The sequence below is a fragment of the Lasiodiplodia theobromae genome, assembly GCF_012971845.1.
Source record: "Lasiodiplodia theobromae strain AM2As chromosome Unknown scaffold_3, whole genome shotgun sequence".
In the NCBI taxonomy this organism is placed as follows: domain Eukaryota; kingdom Fungi; phylum Ascomycota; class Dothideomycetes; order Botryosphaeriales; family Botryosphaeriaceae; genus Lasiodiplodia; species Lasiodiplodia theobromae.
In genome coordinates this window covers 635,838-658,148 of record NW_023336519.1, presented here as the reverse complement: position 1 = coordinate 658,148, position 22,311 = coordinate 635,838, and the positions used below count along the sequence as shown (strand labels likewise).

General features: G+C 54.6%; 5 protein-coding genes across 5 annotated transcripts; 1 reads left to right on the top strand and 4 right to left on the bottom strand.

Moving 5' to 3' along the window:
- Positions 1–1,983: 1,983 nt before the first annotated feature.
- Positions 1,984–6,043, bottom strand: LTHEOB_1154 (uncharacterized protein; the record flags this gene model as incomplete). Its single annotated transcript, XM_035508307.1, has 2 exons — positions 1,984–4,139; positions 4,390–6,043. The coding sequence occupies 2 exons, from the start codon at positions 6,041–6,043 to the stop codon at positions 1,984–1,986; spliced, it is 3,810 nt and encodes a 1,269-aa protein (XP_035367501.1).
- Positions 6,044–9,408: 3,365 nt separating this feature from the next.
- On the bottom strand, positions 9,409–10,711 carry LTHEOB_1153 (Mitochondrial substrate/solute carrier; the record flags this gene model as incomplete). Its single annotated transcript, XM_035508296.1, has 4 exons — positions 9,409–9,620; positions 9,687–9,843; positions 9,922–10,385; positions 10,615–10,711. 4 exons carry the CDS (start codon positions 10,709–10,711, stop codon positions 9,409–9,411), a joined length of 930 nt encoding a protein of 309 aa, XP_035367500.1.
- Positions 10,712–11,899: 1,188 nt separating this feature from the next.
- LTHEOB_1152 (F-box and wd repeat-containing protein) lies at positions 11,900–14,150 on the bottom strand (the record flags this gene model as incomplete). Its single annotated transcript, XM_035508285.1, has 6 exons — positions 11,900–12,046; positions 12,103–12,451; positions 12,503–12,865; positions 12,939–13,424; positions 13,485–13,579; positions 13,647–14,150. The coding sequence occupies 6 exons, from the start codon at positions 14,148–14,150 to the stop codon at positions 11,900–11,902; spliced, it is 1,944 nt and encodes a 647-aa protein (XP_035367499.1).
- A 1,335-nt stretch (positions 14,151–15,485) lies between these two features.
- LTHEOB_1151 (Glycoside hydrolase family 61) lies at positions 15,486–16,383 on the bottom strand (the record flags this gene model as incomplete). Its single annotated transcript, XM_035508274.1, has 5 exons — positions 15,486–15,516; positions 15,570–15,847; positions 15,911–16,125; positions 16,175–16,264; positions 16,320–16,383. The coding sequence occupies 5 exons, from the start codon at positions 16,381–16,383 to the stop codon at positions 15,486–15,488; spliced, it is 678 nt and encodes a 225-aa protein (XP_035367498.1).
- A 3,390-nt stretch (positions 16,384–19,773) lies between these two features.
- LTHEOB_1150 (Actin-binding protein) lies at positions 19,774–21,992 on the top strand (the record flags this gene model as incomplete). Its single annotated transcript, XM_035508263.1, has 8 exons — positions 19,774–19,788; positions 19,970–20,029; positions 20,089–20,231; positions 20,287–20,335; positions 20,386–20,483; positions 20,533–20,994; positions 21,044–21,158; positions 21,210–21,992. 8 exons carry the CDS (start codon positions 19,774–19,776, stop codon positions 21,990–21,992), a joined length of 1,725 nt encoding a protein of 574 aa, XP_035367497.1.
- Between the last annotated feature and the right edge of the window lie 319 nt (positions 21,993–22,311).

The window sequence follows — 22,311 nt, the reverse complement described above, 5'->3', positions numbered from 1 at the left end:
CCTTGCAGTGGTGTTACAAATCTATGGTTCTGCCTATTTGTGTGTACCGTTGTACGTGGACATAGCCCCAGAAATAGTATTGTTTCTCAAGTGTAACCACTATTCAGCCTCCGCAAGTAATGTCCACGATAAATGAATCCTCATTGCTGAACCCGCCGAAATTCCTCAGTCTGTTCACTCTATCATCTTGTCTCTCCACACCATGAGTCCTAGTGGAAGAAACTCTTCCGCAATCCCGAAATGGGTTGTCAACCAGGATGCAACTGCCCGCAGGATGTCTTTGATTGGCTTGGTTTTTTCTTTTCTGGTTGTTTTATCATGCATCGTATACCATCTGTCGCCGGCCAATCACCAGCTTAGTGATTATGCGCATAGCTTTTATATACCGAAAAACGCGAAATACCTCATCCCTCTCGCCATAAACGGAATCATCACCCTCTGTACCGAGTGCCTAGGATTCATCCACAGCGTTTCCCTCAAGTGGGCCTTATTTTCGGAAGGATCACTTCAATACAACACGAATCTCAGGCTTTTCACTATTTCCAGACGCTCCTGGGCTAATGGTCGTATTTGCAACATTGTCTATCTTCTCGGACTTTACGCCGCGACACCTGCGATCATTTACGAAGCTGAAGATTTCGAAGGCAAAACGCTATTCATCATTTCAGGAGCTGGGTTTACATTTTTGGAATCAGGGCTTCTTATCATGTGAATATTGAGTCTTTGGTCCTTCCTGAATGCCCGCGGTGCTCCAACTTGGAGTTCTCATCCCCTGAATACTACCGCTGCTGCCACGGCGCTGGATCCGGATTTCAGGCACGAAGAATGTTGCATGCGCTCTGTCCATGACGAGCAGGACACAATAGCGCTCAAACCGAAAAGTTCCCAAGGATCAGCATACGATTCACACCGACAAGTTGCAATTGTCCTGTGGGCAGAGCATTTTATCTTCGCTTGCTTCATCATCTGGACATCTATTGCATTCGCAATCAGCGAAATAAGCGAAAACGACTGGTCCTTCATCCCCACACAATATGACACTCAGAGGTCTAGTTGGTCATATGGCGCACCTCACATAGCCATTAAGCTCCTGGGTTCTTCCGAAGACATATTGAATGTGGACCCCATGTGGGCTCAAGTACCTTTCCTGATGCTCATTCAGTCTATCGTCACAATTGGAATGCACTGTGCTGAGCTACTTGTTACAATATCCCGCGATGAGGCAGCTTGGAGGGCTGTTTATACTGAAAATGGCTCCACAAACAACCGCACGAGCGCGATTCTTGCACTATTCAATTAGGAAACGCTTACTTTGACTCTATTGAAGCCTTTTGTTCACTGGGTTTTTGGTTTGGCGGTTGTAATGACCGTAGACGGGGTATTCATAATGTGTCCTCAGCTTGTATATCTTACGTCCACATGGGCAGTTCTTCTTATTTTCATTGGCTACATCGCATTCAGAAAGCCGAGAGGACCACTACCGGCAACTTATGGCCACCTACAAACCCTTACAAACCTTGTTGACGAATGGCACAAGGTCATGTTCTGGGGGCACAAGAGCGAGGCTGAGAACGGTATCTGTCATGCTGGTACCTCTGACAAACCTCTTCCAGAAGTGAGGATGGACGCATTTTACAAGGGAGCAGCTTAGTGTTTCTTATTATACCGGCCCCTTGCAAGGGCTCGAGAGTCACTCCTTTTTCTGAAAATGCAGACCCAAAATATTTTGGGTCTGCATTTTCAGAGTCCAAATGAATGACCAGGCACAATTGAAATCATGATCTCATATCTGATTATTCTCAACTATGCAGGAAAACCGCACAATAATCCCACCCAATTCTAACCCTTTAAGTAGCACCGCTCCCATCGATGAAAGCAAGTGTATGCATAAGCAGCAGCAGCCCGTAGTTAAGCCTGCCAGGAACCTCCTTTGAAATAGGACCCCCGCAAACCCCCTGACCCCAACCTCCTCTCCCACCCCCCTCACACATTCCTCGGGCCCCCCAAAGTCACCTCCTCGACCCACACCGTCACCTCCACCGTCTTCCCCTCCTCGCTCCCTCCGTCGGACGGCTCCACTTCCACAGTCGCCTCGAAGGCGCCACCTTCTTCCTCCAACTCTTCCACCTTCGCACTGATTTCCCTCTGCATCTGCTTCCTCTGCTCCACCACATCGATGTGGTATTTGTTCTTCCGCGGTGCACAGGCCTCCAGCAGTGCGGCCGCGGCTTCGCGGTTGGCGGCGTCGAGGACGGTAAAGGCGCCGAGGATGCGGATGTTGCGTGTGGTAGTGGTGGCGGTGGTGGTGGCGACGGGGGTGGGGACGGGGGCGGCGGCGGCAGTGGTGGGGAGAGACTCGGCTGTGAGGTTGGGTTGTTGTTGTTCTTGGTCCTGTTCTTGAGGCGAAGAAGAAGTCTGAGGTGGTGAGAGCTCCTGCTGGTTCATTGCTTCTTCAAACAGAAAGTCGAAGTCCGCGTCGTCGGGGGCGGCGGTATCTCCTCCATTCTCATCCTTGTTGTTTTCGTTGTTGTTCTTCTCATCATTATCGTCGTCGTCGTCGTCATCCTCGTCCTCGTCCTTGTTGTTATTATTGTTGGACGGCGGTGGCGTGGAGGGAACCACGACCGGAACAGCCACAGTGGACGTGACGGTATGCACCTCCTTCGCGCAAGCAATCCACTGACGCTTCGACAGCCACGCGTTCCCAGCAACCGTGACCTCCGGCTTCGCCGCGCCCGGCGCACGCAGCGAGCGGGTGACGTCAACGCGGACCATGATTCCGCCCTCGTGCGAGACATAGTAGTGATGCATGCCGTCGGCGTCGGTAGTGCACGAGAAGCTGGAGCAGGTGATGCTGATGCCCGGCACGCCGAAGCGGCTGAGCTGGATCTCCTTGCCGGCGGCGGTGTTGGCCTCGCGGAGCGTGTTGTACGCCGGCGGCCCGACGGCGTAGGTGGGCACGTTGTCTTCGCGTTCGTCCGTCGTCCAGGCCTTGCGGGTGACGTGGTACTGGAACCAGACTTCGTTCTCGTCCAGCGGCTCCGGCTCGACGATGGTGCGGGTGACGGTCCGCGGTTTGCGGGGTGGTGCGAGTGCTTCGCCTTCGTCGTCGCTGTCGTCGTCGTCTTCGGATGCGTTCGATGACCCCTCGCCGTCTGTAAAGTAATCGGCCAAAGCTTGCTTGTTGGCCATGTACTCCTCGTAGGCGTTGTGGTCCCACTTCTTGCCGCCTAGCCGCGGAGGTTGTTGCTCCTCCGGTTCGTCTTTGTCGTTTTCTGCTGCATTAGCTGCCACGAGCGCAGGTAAGCCGATGAGATTATTGTCATCCTTCTTCCTTTCAGCCTGCTCTTTCAGTTCTGGCCAGCGTTCCCTGATACGCTTTAGACGATACTGCAGTGATGGGACGGTGAACTTCTTGCCGGTGTGAGCAGCGAACAATATGCGAATGTCTTCCCACTTAACACCCATTTCTCTCCAGAAGTGAATGCGCTTGTCTTCATCTTCATCTAGTACCGACATAGGTGTTTTCGGCGTCTTATCGATGCAAAGTGGGCCGAAGTCCGCGGATTCTGAATCGTTTAAGACAGCTGCTGGTCTCCGAGGAGTATCCACTGCCTTTTTACTCTTCTTCTTCGACGTCTTTGGAGGAATGAGCTCACTCTCAGGAGGCAGAGGCCCTGAAGTTGGTCTTCGCTGGGCCTGAGATGTACCTTGGTTTTTCGACTTTGTTGTCGGTAAGAAGGCACTGCTCTTTGGCCTACCAACCGGTCTGGAACCAACGCCATCCATCCCCGAAGACTTGCTAGAGGACGATAAATGCTTCTTTAGCGGCCCATTTGCAAGAGCCTTTTCCCTTCTGGCAGCATTGCGCTGTGCAATCTCGCGCGCGCTACCAACTGGGGGCGTCCTTGTATTTAACCGATCGTCTTCTTGCTGCTTTGCAGAGTCCTTTGTCACATTTGCAAGGAGAGACTGTAGGTTGTCGGCCTTCTTTTGCACATCGTCATTGGCGTCTTGTTGAGTTTGAGTGGTGGGGTCATTTAGAGGTAAAGAATCGCCGGTGGTTTCCTGGACCCCTTCGACTGTTTGATTGACGCTTTCTGTTCTGGTGGATGGGCCTTGCTGAGTGAGGTCCGCACCTGGAACTTTGTTAGTTTTACAATGCGCAATTAGGAATATGAAACCTAGAGACAATCACAGCCCATGTGCCTGCGTGGTCTGCGATTAAATGACAGCCCAAGTTCTCGCGTGGTCTGTGATTGTCTCTGGGATGAAATTGCGGCCTGGATTTTACCGCCATAATCGCGGACCCTGCAGGCGAGTGGGCTGTGATTGTCTCATAAAATCCAGCCCGCAATGCAAGGCAAACCACAAAATAGAACAACATACCCTCGGTCCCACCAACCCCCTCAGTCTGGTCCTCCTGCATACCGCTCTCCTCCTGGAACTCCTGCTCTGCCACTCCACCAGACGGCTCGTTGAAGAGATCATCCAAGCCATCGTCTTCGGCGTCGGCTTCAGCATTGCCTAGCATTTCGGCATCCATCTCGAACTCTTCAGCAGCCTGTTCAAGACCACCAGCCGGTCCTCCAATGCCTTCGTCCTCGCTCTCTTCCACGAACTCATTACTCTTGACTTTCCCCTCCTCGCCTACCTTCTGCTTGGTGCTCCTTTTCACCGCTTTCTTCTTCCCCTCTCCAGCCTTCTTCTTCTTCTTGGGCTTTCCTTCTCCGCCCTCATCGGCAACGCCGCCGCCACCACCACCAGCCATCCTCATCTCCTTTTCTCTCTCCTCCCGCAGCCTCGCCTCATGGTAAGCAATCCGTTTCCTCCGCAGGTCACGGTCCTTCTTCTCTTTCTCTTTCTTTTTCTCCTCCTCGATCCACGCCGCCACATCCTCCCTCTCGACCTCGCTGCCAGACGACTCCGCGTCATCATCGTCGTCGCGGGTCTTCTCCCCACCAGCACCGGCATCGCTTCCTACAGCTTGAGGCTGTTTGTAGCGCGAGGGCGCAGGAGAAGAAGCATCTTCGCTCTTCTTCTGGTCATCGAATGCAGCCATCGCTTGCTTCCATGCCGATTGCTCTTCTTTGGTCTCTTTTATCTTCTGATCAGCAGCAGCAACGGAGTCTTGCGTCTTCGTCATTCCCTGCTTTTTGAGAAGCTTCTTGATCATCGCCGCATTGCTGGTCTTTTCCCGGCGCGCTGTCGTCTTCGGTGGAGGCATCTGGCTGTGCTGGCTTGACGCGATCGTTGCTGCGGTTGGCGGCGGGAGACGAGAAGAAGAAGAAGAAGAAGAAGAAGAAGAGAAATGAGATTCAGATGCAGCCTCAGGCACGGTTTGCTTCGAAGGTTTCTGGCTCCCGACGGCACCTTCTTTGCCAACTTCACTGCCGCTTTCGCTGCTTGATCCCGCACTGGAAATACTGACAGCATCTGGCGCCGTGCGTCTGGTCCCCGATGGCGACGGTGGTGGGATCGCTTGAGATGACTTGGATGGAAATTGCTGCGAACCCGGTGCCGCTAATGGAGGAAGTTTGAGCACACGCGGCGTCGCAGGCCTTTGCTTAGCTGTGAGTGCTCTTCTGAAGGGAGAAGCGGATGAGTCGATCCTGGTGTACTCTTCCTTGGTGTTCGACTCGCGAATCCGCCGCGCGGCTTCCTGCATGAGCTGACGGGCGTTGAGCTTAAGCGGCTTGACTGAGTGATTGGTGTTGCTTGCGGATGTTGAGGCAAGACTCTCCTCTCGAGATTGGCAATAGGAAGCTTGGTTAGACTCTGAAGGTGGTCCTTCGCGAAGGTCCAGCATATCCACGTCACTATCAGCTCTGCGAGGAACGTGCTTCTCTCGCGCTCGCTCGCGGAGGGCTTGGCTGGCCGAGATTCCAGATGGTGCCCACTTGCTCTCGTTGTTTGACTGCGCCAGGATGTTGCTCTTACTCTTTGAAGATTCTTTCTGACCGTACCCCGTGGCTTCGTGAGTCGTCTTCGATGCGACGTTTCGAGGTAGAGGCCAAGCTTCATCTTCCGAGTCTTCATCCATGAAGGCTTGTAAGGGTTGAGTGGACGGAGCAGTAAGATAGGTGTGCTTCACAAGCGAAGAGCTCTTTCCGTACTGACTCTCTGGGCTGCATCGTTGATATCCGGATGGGTTGTGGCTATTGCTTGAGTCAAGCCGATCGTTGTACCCATTGGGTTGTCGACGCTGACGCTTCACTTGTGTCGCAAACGTACGTTCATCTTGGGAGTGATAGTGGGGCTCTGGACTTCTCAGGCGCTTCTGAGAAAGCCTAGCACCTAGCAGTGCCCCCTTGCCATTCTGCATCAAGCCTTGCTTGTCTCTGTAGTCGTACGCAAGAGGTGAAACATTCTGCTCGTCATCTCGGTGCTTTCGGCTTCGTGACTGGCCTCTATCGCTCCTGGACTGGTAGTCCATATCAGTGGCGTATCCACGGTCATGAACATGACGGTGATTGGCGCTGCCCCGAATGAAGTCGTCCCGATCACGCTGTCTGGGCTGATGGTGTTTGTAAAGTTTCTCCTCATCCGAGTCATCGCTGCATAAGTCGATTACGTCCGCTTTCTTAGATTGTGAGGCGGAAGCGAACTCCTGGCGGGAGAAATCCTCAAATGTTTTGAACCTTTGAGAATCTCTGCCTGGGCGATGTCCATTGCTCCGAGGGCGGTCTGGCTCCGACAAGTACCCCCCTCCTACAGGGGCATGTTTGGTACGCATGCGATCATCATATCCTCGCATGTAGTGTGAACCTTCATTGTGATTCCGTTCGCTCGCACGTCCAATGAGCTGTGAGGGTGATGGGAGAGAGTAGTCGGATTCCTCGCTAAGGCTACTTTCGCTTTGAACTGATTCCTCTGACGTGCTTTCCGAACGTCCGCCATAATAGGCGTAGCGCTGTCCAGAGGTTGGGGGTGTCATGCCGTTCATTGGGAAGTTTGCCTCTGGTGACAAGTCTTTGAAGTGCACCTTACGGTGGCTCGACTTCTCACCACGGTGATATTGATCCATGGTTAGGCGTTCTCTTGGCCGCTTTGGATGACGAGTGTCAACGTTGCGTGGACGTCTTTGAAAATGCTCTGCTTGTGTGGCTGGGCGCACTACTCGGATGGGTTGGTGGCGTCGTTCATGGTGACTGCGGTGTCGGGTCGGACGCTGGCTGTGGCTTCCTTCTTTGGCACTGACTTCTCCCACAGACCTTTGCTGATGGCGCGACTTGGATCTAGGCTTGCGCCTCGAATGGCGAGAGTTGGTTGAGTGCTCAAAGTCCATACCTAATCCGAACAGGTAGGTTTGTATGTGGAGTGGAAAATCAAGGGTCCAAGGGTCCACGTGGTATAGAAGGTAAGTGCGGGTGCAGTTAAAGCCGAGGTGAGCGTGACCCAGCGAATTTTGCAAAGGCTGGATGATTTCCCTCGCAGCAATAGAGGCTTGGCAGATGGTTCATAAAAAATGACAGGACACCCGCACTCGACAGCTGAACCCCCGGAGAAGCCTGCAAACATAACAAGTCTGAGATGAGTTACTGAATAATTGCGACCTCAATCGGTTAATAAAAGCCACAATCTCTTCTCTCTTCTAAATCTCTTACTGATATTTGCCAATCCACTAGACTTTACAATCTGGGATCTGTGCTGAGAACTTGTAGTTCAAATGCCAAGTTTGTCAGTGCCGCGAGAGTACGGAGACAAAGACAAGCTTGCTCTTAGCGGAGGGATCCCTAGATTTTCGTGGCCGTATCAGTACTATCCTTCCCCGATTGTCGAACAAGAAATCTGCGGAGCGAGGAGATGAACTGCAGAAAGACAAGCATATACTTACTCACACAGAATTTGTTGAGCAGTCAGCTTGAGAAGACAGAATCCTCAGTATCCCAGCTTTTTCGCTCACGTCGGTAAGCACCACTTTTGCGACTTGAGCGCCGCAACTCCCCAAAGCGCGGTCCGCCGCAGAGTCGAGGGAAGCAGAAGCCTAACGCTCGAACTGTGACATACGCACTCAGAGTTCCGACGGCGCAGCTCGTTTCAGATCGGTGAGAAAGGTCGAAGGTCGAATTTGGGGCACTAACTCTGAGATGTGTTGGTCCTGTGTGGCGGGATGTGTGTAAAGGTCGATTCTGGAGGCAGATGACGGCGCAAAGGGACCGTGCAGCACAATAGTACGTCATGTGCGTGGCTGCCACGAGGTGTATTGCAGGCCCAACAATGACAATGGCCATTGCTGAGCTTTTGGGCTGAGCAGCGCTGCAGGATATGTTGGAGACCCCCGCCGAGTATGCCAAAGCTGCATCGAGGCGAACAAAAAGCCAATTGCGGATCTGTGAACGTGGTCATTGATACGGATGTCTAGAAGCTCTCTCCATTGCTTGCGCTTATGAATTGGGTAGTGGATGCCCTGTGCAACTGTTCCCCGGGGATTCCAGGTTGAGATGAGTGAATTGCGGATCTGTAAATGTGGATTTCGAGGGCGTTTCGTCTCTGCAAAGTTTTTCCCTTGTCTGAAAACCTGTGAACCGAGTAGTCTTGCTCTTCGCGGCAAACCAGGCTCACCAAATCGACACTTTTGGGCCACGGGCAAATCGTGGAGCAGCACACTCACCTGAAACCCTATCATCTGACAACTTGATCAGTGATATAAAATCCACACTCACGCGTGCAACACTATGTTCTTACAATAATTACACATCGTGAGATCTTTCGTATGGCCTTGAGAGAAGCCTTCTACCTGCCGACCCACTCTTTCCTCTTCCACCCGACACTTCCCCCTATCAAGGCGAAAATACTAGCAACATCTCTTCATCGTACGTTAGCACTAATGATGCTGAGCAGCAGCAACAGTCTATAATGCTAAAACTGTCTTGAACACTAGTGCAGCGCGATACGAAGCACTAGAGCGGAAACCCCAGACGGGCATCGGTGTGAATACCTGAGTGAGCAATATGTGGTTAATACATCTTCCATCTAATGAAATGTGCAGCATGCTAATGATGAGGCACCACATTTTCCATAATACGTGTAATGGATGACTGAGCTTTGATGAGGAAGTTTTCTCACGCAGGATTAGGCGAGACAGACCATGCGCAAGCACATCCCCGCGGACAGAAGTCAGGGGATTCGTAAGCATTGGGAGTAAGAAAGCCCACATAAATTGTTCCATATCCACCGTCACGATGAATAGTAGAGAAGAAGAGAAACGAGCACTTACAGGAGAGACTTTATTATAAACTGTCGGAATGGTAATTACTCATGCGTCACCTGGACACCTAACCCCAACGCCCGCATGCTTCCCTCGAAGAAAACTCACTGAAACCCATGACCTCACAACATCTAGGACGTCGCTCTATCCCTCGAGCTCCCCCATCTTCCGGTCTACCCTCTCTTCCTCCATCTCCTCTAGTGTCCACCCGTCGTCGGCAGACCCAAGTACACCTTGAAACTGTCGTAGATGAGCCACTGGAAAGCCGTAAGAGTACCGATCATGACAATGCGCACGGGCAAGCCGTTCCACAAGCCAGAGAATCCAATGTTGCCGTAGATGCGGGACATGGCGGCAGCGGCGCTCTCGCCGGCCTTGCGGTCACTGTTGAGCTTCGAGACCATGACGTCTGTTTCGCATTTGCATTAGCTCTCACCGTACGTGTGTGATCCAGGGGAAGGGGAAAGCGACGTACCTGCAGGATGCGAGACAACAGCGCACCCGATACCCGCGATGTAGCCGCCCAAGAAGCTCACGCCCGTTTGCTGCAGACCGTTGTACGCCTCCTTGGGCTTGCCGAGCTGCTTGTAAATCTGCTCGACCGCCTTCTCGAACGTCGCGAACTTGACCATCTGCGAAACAAGACCCACCCGTCAGTATTCACAATGCCCCCTGATAATGACAGCAGCAAAAAAAGACCCAAAACTAACCGTGTAAGGAATCTGCCTCCCCCAAAGCGGCACCAGCCCCTTATACAACCCAGCCACGCCCTCCTTCGCCACGACCTTCTTCACACCCTCCCTCATATTCGGCGCGTACGGCGGCAGCGTCGTCTGCATGCGCACCTTGACCGCTTCCCACGGACACAGGGCCATGTCGGCCAGGAACTCTGCGCTGGCGCTGGCGCCGAGGTACACGACCGTCTTGTTGGCATTGGGGAACCACTTCTCGCCGTACAGGTACTTGAAGACCTCGTAGAAGCCGTACTTGCCCGCGCCCTGGAAGCTGTACCCCACGAACGTCGGCGACCACCCGAAGAAGACGCCGCGCAGACCTTCCTTAGCGAAGATGGAGCGCCACGCGCTGATGTTGGACGAGTAGATTTTCGGGTCCACCTGGCGCCGGCATTTGACCAGGTCGAGGGGCGTGACGGCGGTGTGTGTGGGGCCGCATGCTGTAAGAGAGAGCGGTTGCTTTGTTAGCCTCTTGGACTTGGTCCTCTTGCGCGATACATGTGTGGAGGTAGTAGAAAATGCTGGATGTGGCTAGGATTGGATACTTGACGGCGTAAGCCGATTGGATGAAGGGTGGAACAAGCTTCTGGTAGTGTGCAAGGTAATTGTCAAAGCGCGCTTGGTAAGGCGCAAGCGGTGTCTTTGTCAGATGCATAAGTGGGAGCTTACCGATGACGCCGCCCAACGTGCAAGCGGCGAAGTAAGTGCCGGAGAAGAGCTCAATCTTCTTCTGCGCAGCAGCGCTGGGGTCAAGCTTTGATGCCATTTTCGTGATTTCAACAATAATAAAGTGGGTGGTTGTGAAGGAATATATCCGTGGCAGTAGAGTTTGGCGAATGGACCAGCCGAAGCAAGGGCAAGGAAGCAATGATAAAGCAAACCAAAACGTCAAACAGCAGGAACGCCGTCGGTAGTGTCTCGCAGCAGCAGTCGCGGCCGGAGAAGGAGCAGAGCGCTTTTATCAATTTCGCGCCAGCGCATGTTGTGTTCCGTAGATTCCGCAGGGCAGAGACGCAACCGATGACGTCGGCGTGAAATCGACGCGGCCGGGTTGGGAACGCGGTACCTTGATGCGCATCATCGGCCTCCACACATTTGCGCGGCTCGCCCTCGGCCGGCTCGCGCCTTGCTCGGCTCCGGTTTTTGCCCTTATCGGCTGGAGTGCCCGCTGCTATCTGTCTATCGCGCCCGGAGGCATCGCCGCGGTTGCATCCGTAGCCCACCCGTTGCCTTCCGCGCCCACACTCAACGCGGTTATCACGGGCCGCGAGGCTTTTTTCACAACGATCACCGTGCGGAAGCTCCGTTCAAGCGCTTAGCCATTAGTCTACTACACTACAGAAAATTCTCAGCGGAGATAAAGAAGAAGCGAACATCGTACGAAGCGATGAACAGACATTGATTTTCTGGACTTATAGACGACCGACGCCGTAAAAAGCTCAGTTCTGAGACGGTGGGAAAGAGCCGGAAGAAATGTCAAAAGTGAAGATCCAATGCAGTGGTTCGAAAGAAAAATGAAGGCAAGACCTACATTGACCAAAGAGACTCTCATCGTCATGATGGAGAACGGTTCATTTGTCTGCTCCGGGGAATATGAGAGACGAGAGAAGACAAGAAAACAAAATAAATGATTGAGAGACAATCAACTCCAAACATGCCCACCTGTCCATCTTTCTCATCTCGTCAAGGATGAGTGATTTCGCTCGCCAGAAAGGAATAAAGAATAAAGGTTCGTTCCGTGCCAATACCCGTGGTCGTCAAATAAGTTTCCGGATGTTGAAGTATAAAAAAGACCCAGTTCCCTCCAAGTTGAACACGCCAGGAATGCCAGGGATGAGACCGCCCGTACTCCTTGAGAACTCAAAGAAATACCCGCACTCGGGCCGAGTATGAGGTACACAATCGCAGCTACTTTTGTGGGTGGCGATGAATCACGATACTGTGCTGGAATTATTTATGCCGCTCCTGCGTCTGCCATCGGAACGTCCGTCGGGTCTGCTGCCATGATTGCCGGTGTTGATTGGCGGTATTCTGGGGCGCTGAGCGGGCTGCTGGATCTGCAATCGTCCACGTCGTCATCTGGAGGCGAAAAGTCCCAAACCTGCGCATGTTAGTATCTCGCTCCGCTTGGATGCCATCTTTAGTCGGATTACTCACCTCCATGACGGTCTTACCCCCTCTACTGGCCATGATCACTGCTTTCTCCTCTTCAAAGACAACCCTCCACACAGCCTCCGCTGGCTGACTAAGCTCACGCACAAGAGTGCCCTTCCTCAAATCCCACACCTTGACACGACCATCACTGCCGCCAGAGACAATTCTAGTGTCGTCAAACTGAAGGCTTGTTACGCTGTTGTCGTGTGCTGCGAGACGGTGGATGGGTTGATACTCGTTGAGGGACCAGACGCGCACGGATCCGTCAGAGCCACCGGTCACGAGAACGTCGCCCCGCATCTGCAGCTGGCCAACAAGGGAGGTGTGGCCCTGCAGGAGACCCAGGCAGCGGCTACCATCTTCGTCAGTTCAAATCATCAAAGGACCGTGAGGCTAAACATACCCGTCGTTGGGATCCCATATCCTAACGCTGGTGTCGAGGCTGCCGGTTGCTATCCTCTTTCCATCAAATGCAATGGCGTAAATCTGGCTGAAATGGCCTGTAAGTGTTCTTAGACACCTGCCCTCCGAAATGCTCCAGATGCGGGCGGTCGTGTCGTAGCTTCCAGAGACAACCAAATCTCCGTGGATCTCCAAGCAGCGCACGCTGGCCTGGTGGCCGATGAGAACGTGCTTGCAGATGCCTCTCTCGATATCCCAAATACGAAGCGTAGTATCTCTTGATCCAGAGATGGCCGTCTTCTCATCCGACATCTTCAAGCATCTCACGGTCGACGTGTGTCCGCGCAGGGTATGGACCGCGGCACTAATCGAAATTAGCCAATATTCCAACCAAGGTACCCCCGCACCTCAAGAATGTGAAAGGGATCGGGACTTACCCAGTGGCCATATTCCAGACCCTTACGTCGCGATCGCAGCCACCACTCACAAGCAGGTCTCCCCACGGCACCATGGCCCAGACGCCCATGACGTGGCCTTGCAGCGTCTTTTGGTGCTGGCCTTGCGTGTCGAAAACGTGGATCTTCGCGTTGTCAAGCGCGACAACAATGTTCTTGTCGGTGAGGTGTAGACTCGTGACAACACCCTGATCGGGCGTGATCTGCCGGGAGTCGCACCGACCACCCGATCTCCACGCCGTCTCAACCATGTATCGTTGCTTGAAGTGCGAGCGGTATGTCATGGCCTTGTTCTTGCGTGCTGTCGACCGCGAGCTTGATGTTCCTGCGCGGTCAAGTGACTGTGTCCTAAGGTCCGTTCCTGCCAAGCCCGAGATTAGGCCCTTGGTTGGTCGGAGGGGATGCCTCCACGCATGCGACTGCTGCGGTGAGCCGCCCGGCGTCAACGAAGCTGAAGAGGCCGTGGGTCTAAAGGTTGAGTCGTGGACGTCTGAGAGTCTTCGGTATGCGTGTTTTTCACAAAGGGACTTCCAGGCCATATCATCATTAACAAGTTCGTACCATCGTCTCGATACTTGCGACGAGCGCGCGAGGGTTGTGGGGTCGTCAACGAAGGTCAGGACCTGTATAGGGTGGTGGGGTCAGCATTAGGCACCCTCCATGACGCGCTTGGCGCAGGATCAGACCTACCCGTAGACACAGCTCATTGGGCAGCACTTGGAACGGATCCTTCTTCAACCTTGGGCTTACGAAGTCGTGCACGAAGCTCAGTTGGTGGCTGTTGCACATGTTCAGTAGCTCGCCCAACAGTCGCTGCTTCTCCGCATCGTTCATTTCGCTGAACAGCGCCCGGATGTCCCTGACCTGGGTGTCCTCATGCTCGGCGGCAGTACTCCAGTCGGGGGCACGCTGGTGCGGCGTCGGGCTCGGGGCGGGCGTCGGCGGCGACGCAGGCGCCGAGGGCAGCAGGTTGTGCGGGATTGTTGAGGACATGGGGCTGGTGGGCGTGTGAATGGGCCGGGGCTGCGAGCGCGACATGAGGCCTCGTTTCCGGGTCCGTGAGGTAGGGGATGTATAGAGAGTGCCGCCCTGCGAGGTTCGCCGCTGCGAGAGATGCGACTCAGCGTCGGCACCGAGCTGCATCTCTGCGTCGGAGGCGCCGTCGTCAACCACGGGCCGGAAGTCGTCCTCCATGACCACTGAGCGGAGCGGGCGCGAAGGGAGGCGCTTCGAGTCGAAGGTTGGGGTGTGCGGTACGGAGCTGGGGTCTCTCGTCGAGGTACAGACGGAACGGTGCGCGCGGGTGGGCGAGGAGAGGTGGAGCGGGAGCGGGATCGACCGGGCGGGTACCTGGGTCGAGAGCGGGCAGAAGAGGGTGGTTGTAGTGGACGAGGCCGAGAGCCCTTGACGGCTTTAGCGCGTTTGAGGTGCGATTCTGAGATGGCCAGGAGGGGGCGCTCGGGCACTCGGTGCCACGGCTGAGGGCTGTGCGGTCCAGACGCGCGCGAGAGGTGCGATCAGCGGCGGTTCCTGGAGAGCGGTTCGGCGGCTGTGGTGGTGTTGTCGAGGGCGCAGCTCGTGTGCGGCGGGAAGAGGAGTGCGGCGGCAGCGGAGGGCGGTCGTGCCAGGGCCTGGAGAGTCTCGCCGTAATTGGGGACGATCATCGCGCGACCTGTGCTAGCAAGGCCTGCCCACGCCGCTTTATTAATTCAGCGTCACCGCCATCTCAACTGCTGTACAGCGCGAGCATCACGCAGCGCCCGCCAGCTGAGCGCAACACAGCAGCCTGATGCTGCCCGGCCTGCCCGACGCCTACGTGAGCTGTTGCCAGCCCGCCTCGCCCCTCGTCGACCCCGGCACCCGCTCCTCCAGAGTCTGGCGCCCGGCGCCACTAGTCTATGTCAACCTGACCGCGCACATGGCCGCCCGCTCCGCCCGGCGGTGAGCGAGGGCACCGCCGCCGTCCACGAGATGCAACGAGGCCAGCCTCCTTGAGCGCCTGCTTCTCGCTTTGTCCGTCTTCAGGGACTCCTGCACTGGCAGACGGCACGCCTAAGCGCCTGCTAGCCCACCTGGAAAATTATCCCCCCAGACTAGGCGCTTCTGCCAACATACCTTAAGCGTTGCCAACCTAAAATCGACCGCCAAAGTCGTCATCAGCCCGTCATGCGGGGACCCGGCCTCCATGATTCCCCTGCCACCATGATCCCGCCCTGGCCTCGGAGGGGCTTGCGCCAGTTCTGGCCTTGGGTCCAGGAACTGGAACAAACTTGATCCAGGCTGAGGTTGGTACCTAGACTACCGCGAAAAGCTACTGGCGATGCGACAGGCATGTGAATTTGAGGCATGAAGAGAGTGCATGATTCAAGCGGCAAATACGATGCGGGGTAGTTTGCATTTAGTAAAGGCTGCTCGTCGAAAAAAAAGAGCGGGCAAAGTAGGTACACTGAAAATTATAATGCGCTGCACAGTTCAACCCCGCGTGTCGCGATTTCGGATTCCATCTCATTTCCAGCACCACGTTTCCATCTAGCACGTCCACACCTCCGGGCCGGGGACACTTGCGTAGGTCAGCACCATGACTTTATGACATGAAGGCAGCAAAATACTCACGTATAGTTGGTGAAGTCGTTGTAAATGTTGACGGTATAGCCGGGGTCCGTCTCCTTGAACGCGCCGGGGATGGAAACAGTCGGGCTGGGCGAGCCCGAGCCGCTGCCCGTGACCTTGACCTGGGCGCACGAGATGTAGAATTGCGGGATGCCGGCCGGCCACGGGTTGTGGATGCCAAGCTGCTGGATGCGCAGCAGGTACTCGCCGGCGGGAAGGCAGTTGGGGATGGTCACGTTGTACGTCGTCTCGAGGTCCCAAGTCGCCTGGCCGTTGGAGAACTGTTGGGGTTCGGTCAGTCAACTGACCTTTCCGGGAAGATGCGAAGTGGTGGATCGACTTACAGTGGGTCCGATGTCCTTGATCTTAAACCACGGCGTGCTGCCGTCCGCCGCCGCCGCGTCGTCGACCTTTGTCATGTAGAAAGAGACGGGGCCCTGGTGGTACACGGCGATGTCGGCAGTGAAAGCGACGGTGCTGCCAGCAGCGACGGAGACCGTGCTAGTCTTGCTGCCATCCTCACCACCAACATTGCAGCGGAGGTCGTTGGACTCGAGATCTGTACCGGCCGTGAGTATACTTCAAGCTGTGAAGACTTTTTGACGTACCAGTCACGGGCGAGTTGTTGTTCGTGTTCTCCCTAATGTTCTGATAGATACCACCCTTCACGCCGTTGGCAGTGAGGTATTGGAAGATGTCTGTAGTAAAGAGTCAGTATGTGGTTCCCTCTCGCGTTTCATACGAATATCTCACAGTGTCCGTTGACAGCCTGTGCCAGCACAGAGGCAGCGAATGCGAAAGTAGTGAAAGTCTTCATGGTTGTGGCTTGCGCTGAAGAGCAGGGAAGTCAAGAAGGACCGGCCAAGACTGACGATCGAAACATTCTGGGGCGCTTCTCCACCATTTTATCTGTCCCTCGAACGGAGGAGCAAGAGCCGTTGGCCAAGGGAGCTCTCGTGTTTCACGGCTAATCGAAGTATCCACATCTCTGGGCACAGTGGAGGTGGTGGAGAGACAGGAACCGAACATTTTCGGAATAATGCGAGTTGTAGCCGGGCGGCACTGACACTTCAACGGACATGATTCGTTGGAAAAACTGAGCAGATGGCTTTGCCTGAGAGCAACGGCGGCATGAGCGACTGCATATGTGAAACGGAAGGAAGAGCCGTGTGCAATTAAACAGTGCCCACCAACAAGAGGCATCACACGCAAGGCTAAAAACAAGCTTAATCATACAAGTAGCGAATGAGAAGGGCTGGGTTGAAGACGAGTAAGACACGAGACCGTCATTGTATGTGCAACCTCTGTTTACGCATTTTCCGGCAAAAATGGCGTGGAATATTAGGTGGTGTGGATGGTGGAGTTGTGCCTTCAGGTATATTGCAACCCCTGTAATAGCCCCGGAGAGCGGCCCAACTCTCCGTCGTCTCGTCTCGTCCCGACGGACCCACGGCTGCTGTGGGGACCATGGTCAGTTCCTCTTTCTAGACGCATAAGATCACTATATTATACGGTGTCTCGCCTTATCAAGACCTGAGGTCGAAGCGCGATCCCCACATGTTGCGCGATCTTGCAGAATGGAGCTTAAAGTTGCAAAGCGTACATGCCGAATGCGGCAATAGTCAATACTTGAATAATCGGTACGTTTGATTTACTGACGGTCTCGGCTCTTTCTTCCCTACAAGGAATCATCTGCCTTTGACAGTGTGCAGCCGAAGGATTTAGGACTTCCGTAGAAATTGAAAGTCCAAAGAGTCGTCGGCGAACCCTCGGCGCGTCCCATAACGCTATATTAAATTCAGTACCACATCCGCCCTAGCGACTTATGCACCGGGGTCAAGATCAACTAGGAGACCAGTTACGTCTTGTGAGAATTGACTCCGATATTTTACTTCTGAATCCCTCTACGAGAGCACTGCAACTCCTCGTTGGCAATTGCTCACTATTATTGTTGCAACATTTTCCCCTTCATTCGATCAGGATGCCGCAGTAAGTCGACTACCAGCCTTTCATAATGTATGCACCTGGACTACAGCCATTCAGCGGCGAAGAAAATTTCGGATGCCCTGATACTACTAGTACTACCGCCACGTGCAGCCACGACCAAGCACAATGACGCAACAGCAGCGGAGCTGGCACCGGAACGCTGACTCACGAACCTGCGTGCATGCCTGCGGTGGGCCAGAAGTTGACAGTCTAGCTTGCCTTCCATCGATAGCACAGTGGAAATAATAGATCAGGGCCCCTGATCGGGAATGGTTGCGGAGGGGCCGGCCGAGAGATCCGAACGAGAGATTTGGTCATGACAACGCCGGGACCTGGGAATGCCTAAAGCGAGGTGACTCACGTGCGAATACAGTGACGGCAATGCTTATTTTAACGTCGTCGCTATTCCTGTGTCATGCTTTTACAAGGCTAGACCTAAATGAGTGAGCAATCATGACAGCTGATACTGTACCAGCAGGTGCAAGCGCAACAGGGATTGGATAGAACAGGCAGCAGTTCGCTCCAAGAAAAAAAAAGTCAGTATGTTGCTGTCATTACCGAATACTCCCAGCAGATACAGTGATTGTAGACACTTGGCGTTAGCCTTTGAGGATATGTGAGGAACTGCTCAAGCTTTGTTGTATCCAGGGACCACTAAGCAAAACATTCCATTCCAACAAGTTTCAGCAAAGACCAACGTCATATTGAGCCTTCTTATCTGTACTCGCTATGGGGTCATAAACCCATTGCCCGAATTTGCAGTGATAATCGGAGTGCAAGTTACTCCAACTAGGAAGATATATGAGTGCACTTCCTCTACAGTCACTTGTCGGGGAGCTCCCGAAGCACTGCGAGCATCAGTGAAGGCCATTCAGAGGACATGATTCAGGAACATCGCGTCACCGCCATGCTGGTAAACAGAAGAAAGAGATATGGTTGTACAAGGGGATATTGGAGCCGATGGCTAGCGTGAATCTATTTTCCGCTCATGCCATGGGTAGTTGAAGCTATCGTCCGTATGTAAATGTGGAATTAATAATGATACATTCACGTCCGGATGATAGCTTCCACTACACATGTATGTTCTCTTATTTTTCTTTTTTTTTAAAAAAAAAAGGAAAAATGAAGTATACTTACGCTATGTTCTAGGTCTAGCCATCGGCTGCAGCACCCATCGATGAGATATAATGCCTGTGCCTTTCAAGGTCATCCTTTGCGAATTAGTGAGCAAAATAATGACATGGGCAGCGCATAAACGAAAAGGCGAGGCTTCAACCTCGATAAGCCAAAGGTGGGCGTGAGACGCCAAAGGTAATTGTTTATCGACGCGTCAAAGCGTGGTTAATACGCGTTTCGGCGCGTAGCCACCAACTTGATTTGTCCTTCTGTCGCATATGACCTTGCAAGCCCAGGGCGGCTTTTACAAAATCGCGACGCTGACATGCAGCAAAGCACAATAGTTCCGGGGTTGAGCGAGGGGTAACAGAGCTGGAGAAGACCATGTCGACAACTTCGCAGTGGTAGAAATGTCTCAGAGCTGAAATCCTTCATGCCGGCGGATCGCCTATACCAGGTCGATGGGACGTTCATACGGTTTCCTGTGCAAAGGCAGACAAATATTCGATTGGTTAAGACAGCATGTCGAGCGGTAGCTGCTAGGGCATTGAACCGTCGTACACGGCGGGCTGCAGGTAACCATGCTGCCGTTGCCGTAGGGATGACGTGGGGGCCACAGCGCAACAATCGCACGTCGGGGGCTGGGCGAACAAGGCGCTTAAGAGAAAGAGAATGGACCAGATCGAGGGGAGATTGCAGGCGGAGTTGGGCTGGAACCATTTGAGTTTTGACATCTGTCAGGGTGGCTGAGCTCAGCCCATAGCGGGCGGCAGGGATGATTGGACGCGAAGGCGCGACGTGTGCGCGGCCAGGAGGCGGCTGAGGCGTGAGAGTGGTGTTGTGAACGCGTGCGGCGTCGAGAGGGGCAAGGCGCAGCGGGGATGTGTTCTGTGTTGTTCGGCGGGCGATCGGCGGTGGGGCGCATTCATTCAAACGTGCCAAGCGCCGGGTGTTTGCAGCGGAACCCTTACTCGCGCGCGGCTGCTACCCTCCCGGGGCGAGCTTCACGGCGGGTCCCCCCAGACCAAGACAAGTCGGGGGTCAAGAAGCCAGCTATTCTTTGTTTTCCCTATTCCCACCACCAACACCGACTCCGCCCGCCCCAATGTCTGGCCGTTTCGTGAGAGCATCCAAGTACCGTACGGCCCCTCTATCCTACTCCGAATCGCTCTGCGAGGGGCTTCATGTGCTGACGCGCGCTGCATGCAGGTCACGTCTTCGGACGCTCGACGAAGAAGGCACGCCCAACCTGAATTCCAGGAACGCCTCGACCGCGACACTGACCGCGCTCCGCCGAACAGGAACAATGCTACGACAACCTCAGACTGTCTAAGAATGCCTGGGACAGCAACATCATCAAGGTCCGCAACCGCCGCTCTCGTGCGCCCTCCTGACGCCGCCCGCTAACACCCTTCCCCAGGCCAACCCCAAGTACCTCGCGGTCAACTATGAGTCTGGCGGTGGAGGCGCCTTTGTTGTCATCCCCGTCGACGAGCGCGGCAAGCTGCCCGACATCCTTCCCCTGTTCCGCGGCCACACCGGCCCCGTTCTCGATACCGACTGGTACGCGCTGTCGCGTGCGTGTATAATACAAGACATGTCGGCTGAGTAGGAGCAGGAACCCCTTCAATGACGACGTGATCGCTTCCGCGTCCGACGACGGCAAGGTATGAGGCTGCCATACAAACACAGGCTCAGGATATTCACATTTGGGCAGGTTTTCCTCTGGAAGGTGCCCGAGAACTTCTCTCTCCACACCGATGCCGAGGAGCCGGCAGATGTCGCTCCCGTAGCCAAATTCGCCGGCCACACTAGGTAATTGGCCCTATGCCCCCGCCCTGGACCCTGCTAAGCGCCTGCGCAGGAAGGTCGGACACGTCCTTTGGAACCCCTCCGCCGAGAACGTCCTCGCCAGCTCCTCGGGCGACTACCTTGTCAAGATCTGGGATGTCGAGCACGGTCAGCCCAAGCTAACCCTCAAGCACGCCGACATGGTCCAGTCCCTTTCCTTCAGCGCCAATGGCTCCTTGCTCGTCACCACTAGCCGCGACAAGAAGCTCCGCATCTGGGATGTGCGCCAGGAGAAGCCCGCTCACGAGGGTGCGGGTCACAGTGGTGCTAAGAACAGCCGTGCTGTCTGGATGGGCGAGCACGACAGGGTTGCCACCACTGGTTTCTCCAAGATGAGTGACCGTCAGCTGGGTCTGTGGGATATCAGAGCCGCAAGGGAGCCGCTGAACGGTTTCGAGATTCTTGACTCCATTTCCGGTGTTTGCATGCCTTTCTGGGATGACGGTACCAACATGCTGTATCTTGCTGGCAAGGGGTAAGAAAAGTATCCGCCAATATGAGGAAATTCTCGCTAACGAGAGTAGTGATGGCAACATCCGGTACTTCGAGTACGAGCACGACAAGTTCGAGTTCGTCTCCGAGTACAAGTCCGTCGATCCCCAGCGTGGTGTTGCTTTTATGCCTAAGCGCGGTGTCAACGTGAGTTTCTCAATTTGAAAGCTTTCTGTTAATTCTGCTGACGATTTAAAGCTTCACGACAACGAGGTTGCTCGTGCATACAAGACCGTAAACGACAACTACATCGAGCCCATTTCCTTCATCGTCCCCAGGCGCTCCGAGGTTTTCCAGGGCGATATCTATCCTCCCGCCACTGGTCTCAAGCCTGGCATGTCCGCCGCCGAGTTCTGGGATGGCAAGGAAGCTGTTCCTCCCAAGTTCTCGCTGGAGGCCGTTTACGAGGGCTCGGCACCTGTGGAGGTTGCGTCCGAGTACAAGCCCTCCCCAGCCCCTGCCCCTGCCCCCACACCGAAGGCAGAGCCCGAGCCGACTCCCGCCCCCGTCTCTCGCGCCCCGCCCCCTTCTGTCAACGACAACAAGGCCTCGATGGCAGACGCGGCCTCCAAGTTTGCTGACAAGGATGAGGCCGAGTCCGCTGACGAGGACTCCAGCTTCGAGGAGATCCAGAAGCCTGCGGAGCGCCAATCTTTCACCGCGGCCCGCCAGGAGGAGAAGGTCCGTGGCCCCGAGCCTACCAAGGCTCCCGAACCGGAACCCGTCAAGGAGACCCCCCGCTCTGCATCCACCTCGTCGACCACGGCAAGCAGCGCAGCAGCGGGTATTAAGGATTACTTGGCCGAGATCAAGTCGATGCTGGAGAGCCAGAACACTCAGATGGCGAGCCAGATGGAGCAGATCAACCATCTCACCGCCGAGGTCAACCTACTGAAGACGAAGGTTGCCGACATCACCAGCGGTGAGAAGGACGAGAAGATCAGGCAACTGGAGCTCGAGCTTGAGGAGGCTCGCTCATGAACAACCCACGAACAGAGAAGGCTATATGTGTCATGACGCTCACGCTAGAGGGTGGCATCAATCGTCCCGTCCGGTGTTGGGGTTTTTACTAGCTGGATAGAAGGTTGGGGGGGAGTGGTGGGGAGGCGCAAAGTGATTGGTTGCTGTGACTGTTGTCGTCCCTGTTGGAGGCTTTGAGGCTTGGCGCTGCTTGCTTAGATTCCCCCCGCACTGTCCGATTCGCCTGCGTCTGTGTGTGTGAGGTCTCCCTACGCCTATGTCCCCTATCGCTTTGCGTGTTATTGTTGTCATTGTGTTGTGGATACCGCTTTTGATTATT